The following is a 16,567-nucleotide window of genomic DNA, read 5'->3' on the forward strand; positions in this document are numbered from 1 at the left end:
ATCAGGATGTCACGACGAGTCAATATAGCCATGTCCGTCTCTCCGTTCGTACAGAAAGTATAAGAGCTAGAATAACCAAATTTGGTAACTAGACTCTCTCATGTCCGAGAAAGGACGAGTTTGTGTTTTTTTTTTCCTGATTTTATAATTCGATTCTCAAATCGGCAAAATGATTGATTTATCAAATTTGGCTTTAACTCACGAATTGCTTATGAACTGTAGTATATGTATTTTGTATTTAAAAAATGCAAGGATTTAAAAGTGCTGTTGCATATACGACAAGTAGACCAATAACTCGAGATATTTATTCTAGAAATCTAGTTCTCTAGTTCTGTTGACATTTAATTTATAATGATTAGTGATTTGAAATGAAATCCATACGAAAATGACTTCTAAACAATTACAGTTACAGATATGACCTTTCCGTATTTAAAGAAATATTGAGAACCCACTTAATTGTGAATATGAATGAAAGATTCCAAAAATTATTCCTCATTTAAATAAGAAATTAGTTCTGAGCATCCAGCAAAAGAATTTTCAAAACTAAAAGTAGAGTTGAACTTTTTCAATAAATAAACCTAAGGAACTAATCGGAAAAATAAAAAAAAAACGAAACGGAATTGTTTTAATTCTTGATTGATTTCTATTGCTATGATTGTGAAACCCTTTAAGATGGAATTAGCTGAATAAATTATTTGACACCCACCTTGATGTGTAGCCCTCGTAGTTTTGGCCAGGATAGGTACTGCCGCCGGTTAACTGAACGACGCCGCCTTGTCCGAAAGTCTTGTCGTGTAAATCCTGAACGCATTCCGCCAAGTTGGGTTTCTGCACTAACGGCGAAATGTGCGGCACAGAATACGGCGGTAAAAATTGGGAGTCGTTTGTTTTAATGGTGGACGACTCAAAGCTATGCTGGTAGTTGTTGTTGGCTTTAGTCGGTGTGCTGGGCTGTGATAATCTACTACTGTTTGTTGTTGTTGCTGGTGGTGGTGTTGTGGTGGTGCTTGTTGAGATGGTGGCCAGACCGTTAGTGCCAAGCAGAGAGCCACTGCCCGCCCCCGGACTACCGGGATATGGGCGTGGCACCGCATTGGCTGTTAGCTTGGGATTAGAACGGAAACTATGCGATGTGGCGGTTTGCATGTTAGAAATGGTTTGGGACAGTGGCGGTGGTGGCGGCGGAAAATCTCCATTTGTCTCCTCGACATAATTGGCGGGTGGTGGGGAAACGGCGCCAGGATGGTGGAAATGCTGCGGAGGTGGATAGTTGTAGTGACGTTTCTGCGACTGAACCAGTGGCGACTGTTGGGTGTTGTGGCTTGGCGAGCTGGGAATCTCGCCGGAATGCCCGTAGTAACCGCTTCGATTTAGTGTCTATGTGTGTGTTAGAGTTAGAGAAGAGAGAAAAATTTGGTTGGTTAGACGTAATTAGTAATCGAACCGCTAACCCACTCCCAAAGTTAGAACTAAGCAACAAAAAATCAAGACTACACTTCTTATTTAGAGTCCCAACCATGGGATAGCTCTTCGTGGTGCACCTCTATGCCAAGTGTGAGGTGGAGAACAACTTAAGGAAAATCGACTACTCTAAAATCTATATACAAACTTGAAAACTTGGAATGCAATCATACATTGTTCTGGCTCTTGTTGACCGTTCCGTAAGCATATTCCGTATCGCTCTCATCGGTGGTGAATCCCTGAGCGTTTTTCGCATAACGTTGGGCCTGACGGACGTGCTTGAGACGTTGGCGTGCCTCCTCCAACTCTTTCTCCTTGCGCAGCACAGCGGATCGGGCATTAATTTCTTGGGCCATGCCATCCACCATCGATGTGTTGATCTTCAAGGAGTGTTCCTCCTCCGCCTCAAGACCCTGTTGGGCGGCGTGGACCAGATTGTCGGTGGATTTGATGACAGCATTGCCAGCCGCTTGCAGACGTCGACCAGCCTCGGAGTTGGGATTCGACTTCACCTTGCAGGCAATCAGCAGTTGGGCCGTTGAGGCGGCCACCTGCTTGGCCGTCGAAATGAGCATTTCCTCAGTGCCGGCACCACGCACCAGATTCTGTGCCGCCTCCACCAGGCTGTGCGTGGCTGCAGCCACTAGACGTGCGGCCGATATTAGGCCCTCAGACCATTGTCCATCATCGGAGGAAGTGAGTGGCCGACGAGCCACCTTGCCCTGATCGATCAGTTCACGTTGTGCGGCATTCGCGGCGCGCACCAAAGCGGCCGATGCGGCCATAATTCCCTTGGCAGCCTCCAATATCATTTCATCGAACTTCATGTTCTCATCCAGTTCGATCTGAAGGGATGGTAAATCAGAAAGCAGAAGATTAGAAGGATTTCTAAGCAGATAAAGTGATAGATCTGACACCATATTATAGAGTTTAGTTTAAATGGATTTTTAGTTTAAGTTTTTAGTAGAGTTTCAACAATCACAGTAATAATATGTTTGATTCCTGGGTGAACTTTTGAATGTAACAACCAAGAATATCAAACATATCTCACTGGAATCATTAGTTTGTGCAGTTTTGGAGCAGATGAGGGGTTGGTAGTTAAGCAATTTTAGACACAAGCACCGCTTACAAGCTAAGTTATAGGTTTTAAGCTCTAAGGTTAGACGTGATTGAACGGGCACATTCACCATTAATTATAATACTAGATGATTCCTTAAAATATAGTCGGACCCACCTTCACATCGGCCTGTCGACGCGGTCTCAGCGAGGCCAGTTTCTTGGCAGCCGCATCAATCGAAGCCGCTGCACCCAACAGCTCATTCTCGGCTATAACCGTAGGATCCTCGGGATCTATCCAATCGGAGCCCTTTAGAAGTCGGGCCATAGCTACTAAATCGGTCACACATTTCGCCACTCGACGCGACAAATGCATGCGATCATCGGCACTGCAATTATGCAGAATGCCATTCAAGAGGTCCCGATATGACTCGCCCACAGCGGTGCCGGCTTCGAGAGTACGTGACCGCAACTCCTCGGTCTCGGCACAGTTCCAAGCTACGGAACGGCACACAATCAGCATATCCGAAATGGCACGACGTCCCAAATTGGCAGCAGCCACAATGTCTGTCTGCAAATTTGAGGCACCAGCGGCCACAGCCTTCGCCGTAGCTGCTGTCACATTCATGGTAACGCGTATAAGATCCTCGGGGCCGACCTGGGGGCTACCCACTGGTGGTGGGGTGTGCATGGCCTGAAAGGAATTTAAAGTAAATACATATTTTATGCTAAAATGATGATATCAAGAATGCAGACTAGTGACGAAATGTTCTTCGTCTTTCATGAAACATCATAGAACCTAATAAAGGGGGGTTAGCTAGACCGGCTCTACTAAGTCTTCTGAGCGGAAGGATTAGATCTATTAAAGCTGCGTTCAGCGTTCTAACTGGCATGTAGGATAAACGTCTGTAATATTTGAGATTCCAAGATGTCCGAGGAAGGGAGGAGTGTAGAAATTGGCAGTCTGCTTTATACGAGTATATAATTTCTTATTTCCTTAGGTCATATCAAAATCATTGCACATGTAATTCTGTTTTTACACGGTAAATTGGTTCCAGAAAAAGTCGTGTAACAAAACAGTGTAAAATAGCCATTAGTCATATGTTATTTTAAATCTTATTTATTTATTTTTATATAATTTTTAATTTTCAAACCGTGTAAAAACAGAATTAGGTTTATATCCAACCATCCTGCTAATATTAACTCCCCGAATGAAAATATTGCGATTATAATAACTTTATAACTTTAAGAAAGCATAAACAATCTTTGTTCGGGGTTACATGGATAACTACATGGATTTTCGAAACCGGGGCAGTCCTTGTTGGGTGTTTGATTAAGTGTTTCAACTTTAAAACTATTGTATTAAGCAACGAAATAGTATTAGAAATTTTTAACAACTATTATGGTACTAATAGTACGATGACCATATTCAGCTGGCAATATAATAACAAGATTTCGCCACTAGTTTGTGCACTAAAAGGGACATTTTGTTGACTTACCCGTATTTCCTGTGATATGGCCTCCACAGTGGCCTCCATGGCCCGTGTTCCCCGTGTATGTTCATCCTCAACAGCCTTGACAGTCTTTAGCAGCGAGGAGACATTCAGCACCATAACCTATTATTGTTGTTGAATGTTTTTTTTTTTTTTTTTTGAATGATTAAGAAATGAAGCAGAGCAGAAATTGTGTCATTAATGTTGGAGAAAATAATTAAATATGCGAATGGACTTAGGAATAGATATGAGCTACAGCTACCACTAATTAACTACGATGACTACCACTGTGACCGCAATACGAGTTCAAATTTAACTACTTTCTATGGCTTTGGCACACTGTTCAATACAAAATAATGAAAAAAATGTATGCTAGAAATTAAAACTCAATTGGAACTTGGAATTCGATTATTTATTATGCGATAAAGGACAAAAGACAATGACAAATGTGTTGGGGGTGGGGAACTTGTGAATGCTGCAAAGGGTATTCGATAATTTCTTTTCTTCTAATTTAGTTTCAGGCCTTCGACCTCCGCCTTTATTTCGCATTCACAAATTCTTACAAAATATTCGAATTAGATGGGATAAAAGATTTTAAATGTTGTGCTGTATGTAAAGGGGAATAAATTTGTAGGTGGTGTTGTGACCACTGGTGGGTGACCCTGTCCCCCCGGCGACCCCTGACCACTAATGAGTCATGATTCCATTGCTGGCGGCTGTATCTGCAGATGATGCCACCATTCGCAGTAGAGGCATTGGCGATGGCGTATTTCTGGGAGTGTTAGTTTCTGAATGGAGGACGCCGGCAGTAGCTGTTTGGCAAACATCTTTAAGCGCCTGTTGTACAGTTTATGGATGATGATGGTGAATGTTTGATTCGAGTTTGATTTTTATTTTTATTTTGATAACGATTGCGATTCGATTGACAGATGCTCGTAGGCCGTTGCATATTCCACAGCGAGCGCAGCGCATGAAGAGAGCGAGAGAGGCAGGAGCGTGTGATTTTGTTTTTAATTTTTTGGTTTTTTTTTTGTACAGAACATGATTTCATGTTGTTTTTGTTTTTTGGGTCAGTACATGTGTTGTTGTTGTTTTTGGGAAACGAGAAGAGCAGAGACGTCGAGCACACGAATTAGCAAAACGAAAAATAAAACAAAACAAAAGTTATGGTTTTCTTTTTTGATTTTCAATTTATACAAGAGTGAATAGAAAATTGGAGAGGTGGTTGGTTTAATTGGATATCCAAAGAGCGCGGCAGAACGTACGCATGCAGAGCGGCAGACAAAAGTTAGGTGGGTGGGCGGCGGGTGGTGGATGTGCCAAACAAAAATAAATAACGGTTACGGTTAGAGCGAGTGGGGTGAGAGAATTATGCTGCTAAGGGTGGTGAGTGTGGAGAGAATTTAGAAGCTCTTTTGTGACGGTGTGGTGTTTGGTTAAACATTCAAAACATAAGGCGCAATAATAACAGGAATAACATCAGCCAAAGCTAAAAGGAGAGTGACAATAAGAAGAGCGAGCGCAGAAAGAGCGGGTGGAGAGAAATACGCCTCTATTTCGGCTGAAGCGTTCATCTAGTTTTCTGTTTTCAGTTTTGTGGTCAGTTACAATAACAGCGAGTGGGATAAAGTTGGTTAACATATGCTCTTTGAACCTATAAAGATGTGGAGTAGTGGTGCCAAAGCCATATATTATATTTATGTATATTTTTGTATATATTTATAGTATATACATATGTATATCGGTTTTATTTTTGGATGCCACAAACAACATTTATGTATGTATGTATGTATGTATGTATTTAGATGTGTTCTTTGGGGGTGTAAAGTAAGGAGAGGTAGAGCAGCCTATACATTCCGGCAGGCCGAAATCTGTACAAACATCGAATTAATAAAGCAGAATTCGAACAATTAAGTCAACAATCCAAGGTAATTAATTATTTTAATCATTATTTTTATACTACGTGTAGATGTTACGAATCCTATATTCACTTAAAGCAATAATAGAAGCTAAGTCCGGCTCAAATAAGAACTCGTAATATTTGTATTTAAATAAATTTGTGGCATAAAGAGATAAAGATGTTCCCTATAAGGTACAATTTCGGACAAAGTTTTTATTAAAAATAAACATATTGCTCAACCACTTTCAACTTTAAAAATAAAGTATGTACTTATATAAAAATTTATTATAATTTTCTGATCCATTTATTTATTTATTTATATAACGAGTATTGGGTTATTCAGAAATTAATGATTCATTTCAATTAAATATAATGAGCTTCGACTCTTACACACAGACAGACTAACGATTTCCTATGAACCCTAAAACCTAAACTATTAAAGCCATAACCACATGGAAGTAAGTTACAATTTTGTAAGTACGGTAGAAATATTTATAAAATAATACTTAAAGCCACAACAACAAAAGCTTTATAGCGAGTATACAAAAATTGAATTTAAATGTGAAGGAATTTTATTAAAAAAAAAAAAAAAATAAACACTACTAATGGAGAATTCTTGTAAAAAATATGACTTACCCTAGCACTCTCTTTCAGATCTTGCATGGATGGATCATGAATAGGCTTGCCCGAAGCGAGCTTGGTGCAGTTTATTAGATCGCCCAAAGCCGAGGCGACATCCTTAACAGCATTGATGACCATAACCTGTGAATCGGGCTGTGAAGAGCCCAGAGAGCAGGCGCCACGTTTAACGGCCTCTGCCAATTGTGCTGAAGAGTGAAAATATATAATTTAGTAACGCTCGTAAAAAGTTGCATGGACTTTGTATTACTCACTTATAGTGGACACTGCATTCTGTGCGGCTGTAGCGAGCTGATCCTGCGTGCCAGCGGCGCCTGTAACCAATACCTTGGTGTCCTCCACCAATGCTTTTGCTGTTTGTAGAATGTGCTCGCGATGATCGGCAAAGCTGCCATCTCCATCGGAGTGCAAAGTGCCCGCAGTAGCGAACATAATGGTGGTATCCAGATCTCCAATAATGCCCGACACCGTGTGGGCAGCATTAATGCAGGCCTGGGTGCCTCTGGAACCGGCCTGAAGAGCAGCGAGTACTTGGGCCACCTTCTCAGAGACATCGCGCGCGTTGCGCGAGATTTCTTTTTGGGTGCTCACATCGTTGGGACGCGCGCCTCCTGCTGATGAGGAAATCATCGAGCTAACGGAGCGACCCAAGTCGATGACTGTGCTGCGAATCCTCATGGCCACATCGGGGGATGTGGTGGTCGTGGAAGCACCCACAGAGTCCTGTGTGAGCTGCTGATAATGCTGGGCCATGTCCACCGCCAGCTGAGGCAGCAGTTGCGGCTCCACACTGCTCTTCGCATTGATCTCATTGGCCAGACGTGCAATCTCCTTCGCCGTCTGCACCATGCGGGTCTGATAGGTGACAAATGAGTCAGAGTATGAGGCACTGAGCAGCGATTGGCGTTTGTCCGTAAGGCGTGTTATGGCACGATTAACCTGCTCCATAAGGCTCGTAAGTACGCCAGTCTCGGCATTGATTTTCTCAACAGTTTGCTGCAACTCCCGAATCGCCTCGCCAGTGCTATCAATGGCGTCGTCCAGACGCGGATGGGCGTGAGTGGCGCGTGGATTCCCAGCCGAGTCCTTGGCCGCTTGCACCAATGTGATGGCACTCTCCACCACCGACTTGGTCTGATTGATCAGCGACATCTGCTGATTGGTGTGCACAATGTGAGTGCAAGCTCCGATGGCTCCATTCACCATCGGCACAATGTAGCGTGAGATTTCGCCGACGGCATGGCCCAATTGCTCGGCATTGTTCTTGCCCGCCATGCGTATGGGTTCCAGTTTGTCAATCAGCTCGGCAGCGGAGTTCAGAGTCTGGCCACTAAAGCCATGCAGGTTGTTGTCCCGCCGTTGACTCAGACCCTGGGCGCTAACGGCAAGCGCACAGCTGTCCAGCTCTCGTGTGCAGGTGCCCAGGGTGTGTAGGACCTGCTCGCATTGAGCCTGCCCCGGGGCTTTATCGCGAATGTTATCGACCAAACGCTTCACGGACTCCGACACGGGGGTAGAGTGCATGGACAATTGCTGCCAAACGGGCGGATTGTCTGGGGAAAGAGCTAACGATTTGGCTGCCTTCACCATTTCCACAACACCATCGATGACGCCACGTCCAGCGTTTATGACAGGCTCCTGGGCCTTGCGACCCTCCGCCGAAATCTTGGCAGGTATGGAAATAAACTCCGGACTTGAGGCATACTGGCGCACGGCCTTGACAGCATCTAGCAGAGGCTCCACAAGTCGCTCCCGATTTGTGGTTTCCTGAGTCTCCTCAATGGCCTTGATGTCCTGCACTAGATCCGAAGTGGCTGTAGCGACCTGCTTGGCCAGCACAATGAATTCGTTCTTGGCCACCGGATTATTGGTATTCATACTAGCCTGACGGCAAATGGAACACAAATAGCTAGTGTGCTTGGCAATGACAGTCAGGGCCGAGATCATTTGCGGCTTGGTGGACTGTGGGCTGCTCACGATGTCACAGTGCTGACTTATGCCCTGATATGCCCAAGTTAATTGGGCCTGATCAATGATGCCGGGACGACCGGCCACACTGCTGGGATGCGAGACACCAATGAGATAGGCTGCCTGCGATGATGACTCGATTAGTCCCTGGATTGACTCGTCCACATTGTTCACGGACTTGCTAAACTCAACATGATTCGACTGCTTGGCATTGTTAATCATCTCAGATATGGAATAGCCCAGATTCCTTGACTTGGCCGTTGCATTCTCCACACAATCGAAGTAGCCCTGCTCGTTGATTGGCTCATGCGGATAGTCGATCATAACACGCAATGCGTCCATGTTGCGTATAGCATTGTCGCATTCCTTCTGTCCCGGCGCCGATTGGATGCTGGCATCAACCAACTGATTAATACTTTCCGTTACACTACGGGCGGCAGCGTGCAACAGATTCTTGGCATTGGGTTGGCCCGGATCGGCGGCAACAGACTTGGCTGTGGAAAGAAGCGAGCACGATTGTGTGGACAGATTGCGTAGACATTCAATCATTTGCGATCGCACGACTTCGTCCTGGGTCTGGCCTGCCATTTCCATCGACACCGACAACAAATCACGGTAGTTTGCCCCAAAATGCTGGCTGGTTTCGGCCAGCTGGGCGGGACTGGCATAAGACTGTACAATCTGGCCGCCAGCTATACTCAAATCCTCGGCAACTTGTTTCAGCTCCGACTGCAGGATTTTGTAGGTGCGCGTCGATGGCGGGAATTCGCTCATAGACAAAATCTCGCTGAGATCGCTCACATTACGCAAAGCGACGTCCACCTCCCGTTGACCGGGAATGCAGTCTACGGTGCGCGACAGCGCGTTAGTGACATCGCGACCGGCCTGAATGAGCGCATTACGATCGCCCGCATTGTGCAGCGTGCGCTGAGCCTCCTCGATAAGATGGGCCGATATGGTTACTACATCATCAGCGCAATCAATGATGGCCGGGTTTTGTGTTGTCGCCGCCACCCCATGCACGCTCTTGGTAAAGTCGCCGAGCGCCAGCGCTGTATCCCGTCCTCCAACTCCCACGTAATTGCGCTGTCCGTGCATCACCGATGAGAGCAGCTGTCTAAGAGCGATACCAACATTCTTGGCCGACCTGCGCAGCTCATTAGCTGTGTTCTCCACTGTCTCGCCCGGCAACGGACGTAGGTTGCCCGTCTGGGCCGCGTTACGCGTATCATCGAGCACATTGTGCAGATTGCGGACGGCCTCTAGTGCGGACTCCAGCTCCTGACCGCCACAGGCATCGCGAGCCCGCTGTGCCACCGAATGGAGCTCCGATACGGTCTGACCCAAGTAGAGAGCGCTCTTGGACAGTTGCGCTGCCGACGGTATATCCGTCACAGTGGGTTGCAGAGCCCGCGACGATTTGGACACTTGCAGGGCCGGCATAATAAACTGCTCGGCCGCCTCAATTAAATTCAATTGGGCATTGGCATCATCGGGTTGGGCCCGTGTGGTTTTCACAGAGGTAACCAATCTCGGAATTGTGTCTGCTACACCCTTGCAATCCTGCAGTAGACTCTCCTTAGTCTGGTGATCGTCGCTGTGCTGCACGGCATTTTGTGCCGCCGATATGCATTGCGTGGCCGCTGAGGCAGCCTGCTTGGAACAGTATTCCAGACGCTGAATCAAATTGCGCTTCATGGCCGGCGTGTTGGCGGTGGTTGTCGTGATCTCACGCAATTCCTCGGCCGCGCGACGCAGGGCATTCTGGTTGTCACTATCATGCGGATTACTGGAGCATAGACGCGCTGCCTCGACCAATCTGGCAGTGGCATCGGCCAATTGCTTGGCCGCAGACAACAAACGCCTCTGCATGTCTGCATCCTGCTGCTGATCCGCTTCACCTTTGATGCTTTGAATCAATTGGGCCGTTGTTTGTCCCAAAGTGCGAGCGTGACGCACCATTTCTTGGGGATCGTTGGATGAGACCAATATGTCTGTGCCAATTATGACATTCTCGACGGGACTCAGCTCTTGACTAGTGCGATTCGCATATTCGCGAGAGCTCAGCTTCACGTGCTCTAGCATGTCCTGCAGACTCTTCGAGACATCACGTGCGGCATTAATAAGATCATCCTTTAGCTTGGGATCGTTGGTGGCCTCGTTGCACACTTCGCAGAGCGCATTCACCGCTCGTGCTACATTGCGTGCCGCAGCTTCGAGCTGCTCCCGACAAGCGGCATTATGAAGCGTGGGTGCCACCACTTTGGCGCAGGCTACCAACTGGCTGGTGGCCAAAGCGCACTGACTAGCCGCGCCGATCACACGATTGCGTGCCTCCTCATCCTCGCAACTGGCTGCAATGTGCTTGGCTCGCAGCACCAAAGCCGCCGTCGTATTGGCCACTGCCTTGGCCAGAGCCAAAAGCATGTCGTGCAAGTCCCGGTTCTCCGGAACCTCCTCCTCGGCAATGGTGCTGAGAACATGCGTTGTTGCCTCGCCCACACGGTTCGCCGCATTTATTAGGTTCTGCGGTGGTTCCTTGCTTTCCGGTTCGGCGGCCTTTAGCAGATCACTAAAAGCATTGCAAAGATTACGCGCTGCCTCCAGCAACTTGTCCCCGTTGGTGTCATCCTCCATGAGGGCAGCAATCAGACGCACCTCCTTTGTCACTTCGGGTATGGTTTGGGCAATTTGCGAAACCGATGCCGAAATGGCCTCCGTATCAACCTCATCAGGATGCGAAGCAGTAATGATTTGGGCTGTGGCAGCACTCATTGTAGCCACATGGGAGGTAACCGCCTGTTTAGACGTGTCCAGTGTATTCTCGCGCCACTCAATCGAACGCAAGTCACTTCCCAGCTCTTGAATAGGTGCCTGCAAATCAATAATAGTGCATCAATAAGCATGGCTAACAATAAACCCTCAAATTTTCCAACCAACTCACCTTTGTGCGCAGCTCCTCGTCGGCGCGTAACAAGACATCTTGGCCAGCCGAAATATAGCCGAGCAGAGCGCGTTGCGGTTCCGTCAGATTCACAGAACTAATGCGAACCTCCTTAGTCTGCAGGTGGGTGTAAATAAAAACAATTAGTATATTAAGAACGGTCATAGAATCCAGAAAGTAGATGCACCTACTTTGTGAAACTTTGAATAACCATTTTCTGTTTTATGAGCAGCATGTCAGTAGAGAATAGAGAATTTGTTCGAGTTAGTGGCGCGCAAAATGAAATGATTTAGCATTAATTAGTTTCGTTGGGAAGGGTTGTGTGAATGGGTGCAGATCGGAAGCGTTGGCAACTTATAGAGAAGCGCAGAGTGAAATGAAAGTTGAAAATGAAAAGGGAAAGGATGCTTGGCCTCTACTTACCGTTGGCGGCTGATGCGCATGATTGACTTGACCCACAAAGGCGCCATATTGCACCGTCTGGACTTCGTTCTGCGTGAAGGTGCGCTCGCCTGCATTCGAAGGCAATGGGTTGTGTGTATAACCAATAATCAAAAATTATTCAAATATACGCAAAAAGTAAACGTAAAAGTAAATTAATTATTTAAAAAATACCTTTATCTTGTTTTCTTTCAAATCACTAAAGGTGCTAAAAATTTGGTTAACGCGAATAGTATTTGTTGGCTTGTGAATGACTGCGACGCGCTTTCCAACACTTAAATGCAACTATCTAACAATGACGCTTTGAAACGGTTGAGGCAACATTGCGGTCTAGCAACATTGTATCTTCTCCCATTTGATCCCGAACTTTGTAACTTGGTTATAGCATTAAAGATATAATTTTCTAAGCCATAACCTCCAAATAATTACCTCAAAAAAAAACAATTTTTTCCTATTCCTACAAACACTTAAATATATAAAACGCAACAACTAAATAAAAAATTCTGCTATAATATCATAGAAGATAAAAAGCTATATGCTGTGCTTGGTGCTTAAAATTGAATACAAGTCGGACTTACCGTCATAGGGACGCATAACGCCTGGATGGGCCAACGATTCCAAATTCAACTTCTCCACGCGATTGGTTTCGTGTTGTAAAAAGGTTGCTCTGATGGGAACAAACATATCAATTAATTTGTACTCTATATATAGTGTTAAGTTTTGATCTTACTTGGAAGGCGCCACTGATTCCTCTACCATCGTAGAACCCTCATCTCCCTCAATGCCGAAATGATCCTTTGTCTGTTTCTTCTTCAAAATAATATCAATATATCCAGCAATAAGCTGTACTATTTGTTCCGCTTCTGTTGTTTGCACCGAATAATATTGATTGGCATAATCGCCAAAATCTAGGGTGAATGTATTGGGGGAGGCGCCCCAACGACGCACTGTCGTCAGGGGCCAAGAGACTAAAATCTCTTTGGTGCGTTCATCGAGACGCAACACCGAGTCTTTAGTCACACCCAATAGACGTGGCACCAATTTGTTCTTTCCGTTCATTTTCTCCTTCACCAGAAAGAAGGTAACGCCATAGGTCGGCAGCTCGCGTGCTGTCTTGGTATACAGGACTTTGGCATCGATTTCAGATAGATCGACATGCTTTTTATGCTCGGCAAAGACTTTCTTCTCAATGCTCTTGACGCGCACATAAGACTGCGGCAGAAAATCCTTCAAGCTGCACATGGAAGAGGAAATCATGATAGGAATTCTTTTCACAAACATTCAGTGTCAAGACTTACTCTAGAAAGCCAGGCTTATGTTTGGCCTCGTTGTGTGGTCCGAATTGTATGTGCACCTGTATGCCAGCGAATTCGCAGGCTGCGGGAGGATACATGAAGGTTTATGAGAAACTCTAAACTCTTATTTTAAAAGCTATCTTACCTTTCTCCTGGGTAACTGGATGTGTGCCGTCTAGAATGGCATCTCGAGCCTGTACATACAATAAATTCAATTGCACGGGATCTCGCGAATCAATGTTTTGATCTGAGAAGAAGAAGCGCCGCCGCAGCAACACAGTCTCCGATTCATCGATGCCCTGTTCCCGCAACGTGCGACTCACATCCACCCAGTTCACTGCGAATTAAGTTCATTGTTAGAGGATCTCTGCGAATTTTCAGCCACTCTCTACTCACTCTCATCGTCCGTCTTCAATTTCTTCCGCAAACTCTCCATTTTGGCGTCACGCTCCTTTTCGGTGAACTTCCGCTTTAAGGTAAGCGTGCCAAATTTATTATCCGGCAAGTTTTCATTCTGCGCTTCGGTATCCTCACGCACCAACCCATACTCCTCGTGGTTGGTAATGCCGATTTTGGTGCATATGACCACCATAAGTTGCACCACCGGCTGGGAGTCATCTACCAGAATGGTCTTCACTGCGCCATCCAACATTCGCACTCGCAATGTGCGCAGCTTGCGTCGATACTCCAATGTGTCGCCATTGTGGAGTATATAATAGCCCAAGGAACGTCCGGCCTCTAGCCAGACGCCCTGCTGGTTCTGCTCATCCGAAATAAACAGACCATATTCGCTGGCTATTAATTAAATTAAAACAATTAACTCGCATTGCCATCTATTGTTTATAATTGAATGATGAACTCACGTTGTCCCTGCACTGCCTCGGCGAATTTGTCCCGTATGATTTTGCAGGCATCGAAGACTGTTGTATTGGGCTGAAATTGTATGGTCTTCGTAACTCGACCCCCTTCCAGTTGTATGCGCAGCGACAATGTGGACATTTTGGTCAAACACTTTCTGTCGTCCGCGTCGTCGTCGTTCTTCTCGTTGGTTGCGTCTGTTACAGCAACTACTGTTGGTGCTTACTATATAAGGTGTAGAAATTTCAAAAGACACTGCAAAATATTCCAAAAAGTAATGGCGAACATTAAAAACATGAAAATAAATGACTGCTTAAGTGTTAGAAATAGCATGGAGAGCAACAAAGTTGTAGTCATGGTCGCCATCATCCCCCCCAAAAAAGGGAGGCACGGAAAAGTAACAAGAGAGAATGTTGCAGTCGAGCAAGTCAGACAGTCAAATGCCCTGTAGCTGAAATAAAACATGCTTCGCTAGTTTGAGCGACTAGTAGCGTTGCTTAGGGCCAACTTAGCACTATTTTGGATGCAATTTGAAATAGATAGGTAGTCGATCTAGCTTTGAAAAAATGCAAACTCGAGTTCCAATTCTAGGCGTTCATACAGACGAACAAACGGACGATTTGGCTTATCACGCTGCTCAATAAAGTAAGGTCTGCCTCTTCCAAGCATTTGCATAAAACTAATATACCCTTTTTACCCATTGAAGAGAGAGGGTATAAAAACAGATAAGTAAGCAGCCACCACCCAAAAACAACAAATTGTGGACACACATATAAAGTAAAAGGAAACTGACTGTCAGCCGCCTTTTCTGCTACCGTTCCTGCCTGCCACTGATGAATATCCTGCGCGAAAACAGACACAGACACACACACACACACACAAACTCTCACACTCATACATTCTCTTCAAATCAAAGCCAAAGGCAACGACGGCAACGACAGCAGAGGCAGTTTGGGGTGACTTGGCACGTTTTGGTAAAGCGGACCTGAACCCCTTACTCCCCTTCCCATTCTTTTACCGTATACTTTTGGGCGCTTCCAACATTATCATTATCATCGTCATCATCAACAAATAATGCCTCTCTCGCTCTTCACAGTCTCCCTCCCTCTCTTTGTTTTGTCTAGGCCTCGCGGATTTTTCTGACTGCCGTTTTAGGCATGAAGTAAGCTGTATTAATGCCTGGATTTTTTCTAAATTCACTTAATACCCTCTCTCTCTCTCTCTCTATCTCTCTCTGCCTATCTTTTCTTTTTCCTCCCCCACTCCAGACCACGACCGACAGCATAATTGATTTTCTGTCGCCCGCGTTTGGCTGCCCAACTAAGTGTGTCAAAGTGCATGGGGCAGCCAAAGCCACAGAGCCACAGCAGCCACAACCTAAGCGGCGCGATAGCGACGACAGCGACGACTTTTGTTGTTGCTGCCCGCTCCGCATTATTATGTAAAAATCGATAATTTTCTGGCATTTTTGCTGAATTTTTCTTTTAACTTTTCTTGCTTTCATTTCTACTTTTTTTTCACTGCACGGCATTTTTCGGAAACAGCCCGGCAATGTTGCCAGCACAGACACGCGGAAACACTTGAAATTTCCGGCAAAAACTGCCGCACTCACACACTCGCACACACAGACACACAAACACACATATGAACAAGTGCCGTAAGCACATACACAAAAGCAATTGTAACGGCATACGAGTATCTGCATTTAATTTACTTTTTGCCATTTTTATGAAATGCCACGTCGCCTTCTCCATATGGTGGCGGCGATTTACAATTTTTTGTACAAAGTTTTATTTTCTTGGCTCGAAAACGCCGCTAGCCAGAATGGCACGTCCAGTGAGCACAAAATCTGACACGTAACTGAATATGTTTGCGCCTAAGAAGCCCACTTAACGGCCTAAGGGATGCTGCGCCACTACTAACCGGATTTTTTCTTGTCTGTTCGCCGCCACCGCCACCGCTACCACTGTTGTTGCCTTTGGTGATGGGGGTTGCGGCGGCGACAGCGACGGCGACGTTGAAAGGGCGGCCGGGCGAGCAACTGAGCGCGGAACTTGCGCAATGTCTTGGTGATGTGGGAGAAAGAGCGAGAGAGAGAAAAAGAGAGCCATTGTCTTAAAGGGTGCAGCAGCAGCCGCAGAAGCAACCCTCTTTATCGTTGTAGAGTTGTTCGTGTAGACTTTTTCGGTGTTGTCCAGCAACTTGACTTCAGCCAACTGGCGCCGAAAAAGCAAGTGGCCAAGTGTTTTGCGCAGCTTAAACGATGCGCGAAATTGGAGCTGCTTGAGTCGAAATTTCAGAGGCCAGAAAGCCTGGTTTTAAGGTAACATGGTTGAGAGCAACATGAAATTGATGGGAAATAATTTGTGCTATTAAGTAAATATATTATTTATTACGCCTAATTTTGTTTTAACCGTGTAAAAAAAGACATCAATCATATGGAATAATGTCGTGTAACCATATATAACATTTTTAATTTTCAGAAAGATAAATAAATTACTATATTTACTAT

The 16,567-nt window shown here is 45.5% G+C and overlaps 1 protein-coding gene across 11 annotated transcripts in view; it reads right to left on the minus strand.

Moving 5' to 3' along the window:
- Positions 1–16,567, minus strand: part of LOC115632532 (talin-2) — a 38,676-nt gene that overhangs the window by 1,283 nt on the left and 20,826 nt on the right. For 3 of the 11 annotated variants that reach the window (XM_030529729.1, XM_030529731.1, XM_030529730.1), the window contains 14 exons: positions 14,061–14,310; positions 13,594–13,992; positions 13,343–13,534; positions 13,201–13,279; positions 12,633–13,136; positions 12,481–12,569; positions 11,885–11,973; positions 11,462–11,578; positions 6,804–11,391; positions 6,547–6,737; positions 4,017–4,133; positions 2,696–3,211; positions 1,635–2,306; positions 707–1,377 (listed from right to left, as the gene is read on the minus strand). In XM_030529729.1, coding sequence (XP_030385589.1) covers positions 707–1,377; positions 1,635–2,306; positions 2,696–3,211; positions 4,017–4,133; positions 6,547–6,737; positions 6,804–11,391; positions 11,462–11,578; positions 11,885–11,973; positions 12,481–12,569; positions 12,633–13,136; positions 13,201–13,279; positions 13,343–13,534; positions 13,594–13,992; positions 14,061–14,196 — 8,360 coding nt within the window. In that variant the 5' untranslated portion in view covers positions 14,197–14,310. Of the gene's footprint in view, positions 1–706; positions 1,378–1,634; positions 2,307–2,695; positions 3,212–4,016; positions 4,134–4,406; positions 4,848–6,546; positions 6,738–6,803; positions 11,392–11,461; positions 11,579–11,652; positions 11,679–11,884; positions 11,974–12,480; positions 12,570–12,632; positions 13,137–13,200; positions 13,280–13,342; positions 13,535–13,593; positions 13,993–14,060; positions 14,311–16,567 lie in introns of those variants that run through there. The other 8 variants (XM_030529734.1, XM_030529735.1, XM_030529732.1 and 5 more) reach the window with 5 other exon arrangements.

This window comes from Scaptodrosophila lebanonensis, unplaced genomic scaffold, assembly GCF_003285725.1.
Source record: "Scaptodrosophila lebanonensis strain 11010-0011.00,11010-0021.00 unplaced genomic scaffold, SlebRS2 tig00001415-arrow-pilon, whole genome shotgun sequence".
Classification (NCBI taxonomy): Eukaryota; Metazoa; Arthropoda; class Insecta; order Diptera; family Drosophilidae; genus Scaptodrosophila; species Scaptodrosophila lebanonensis.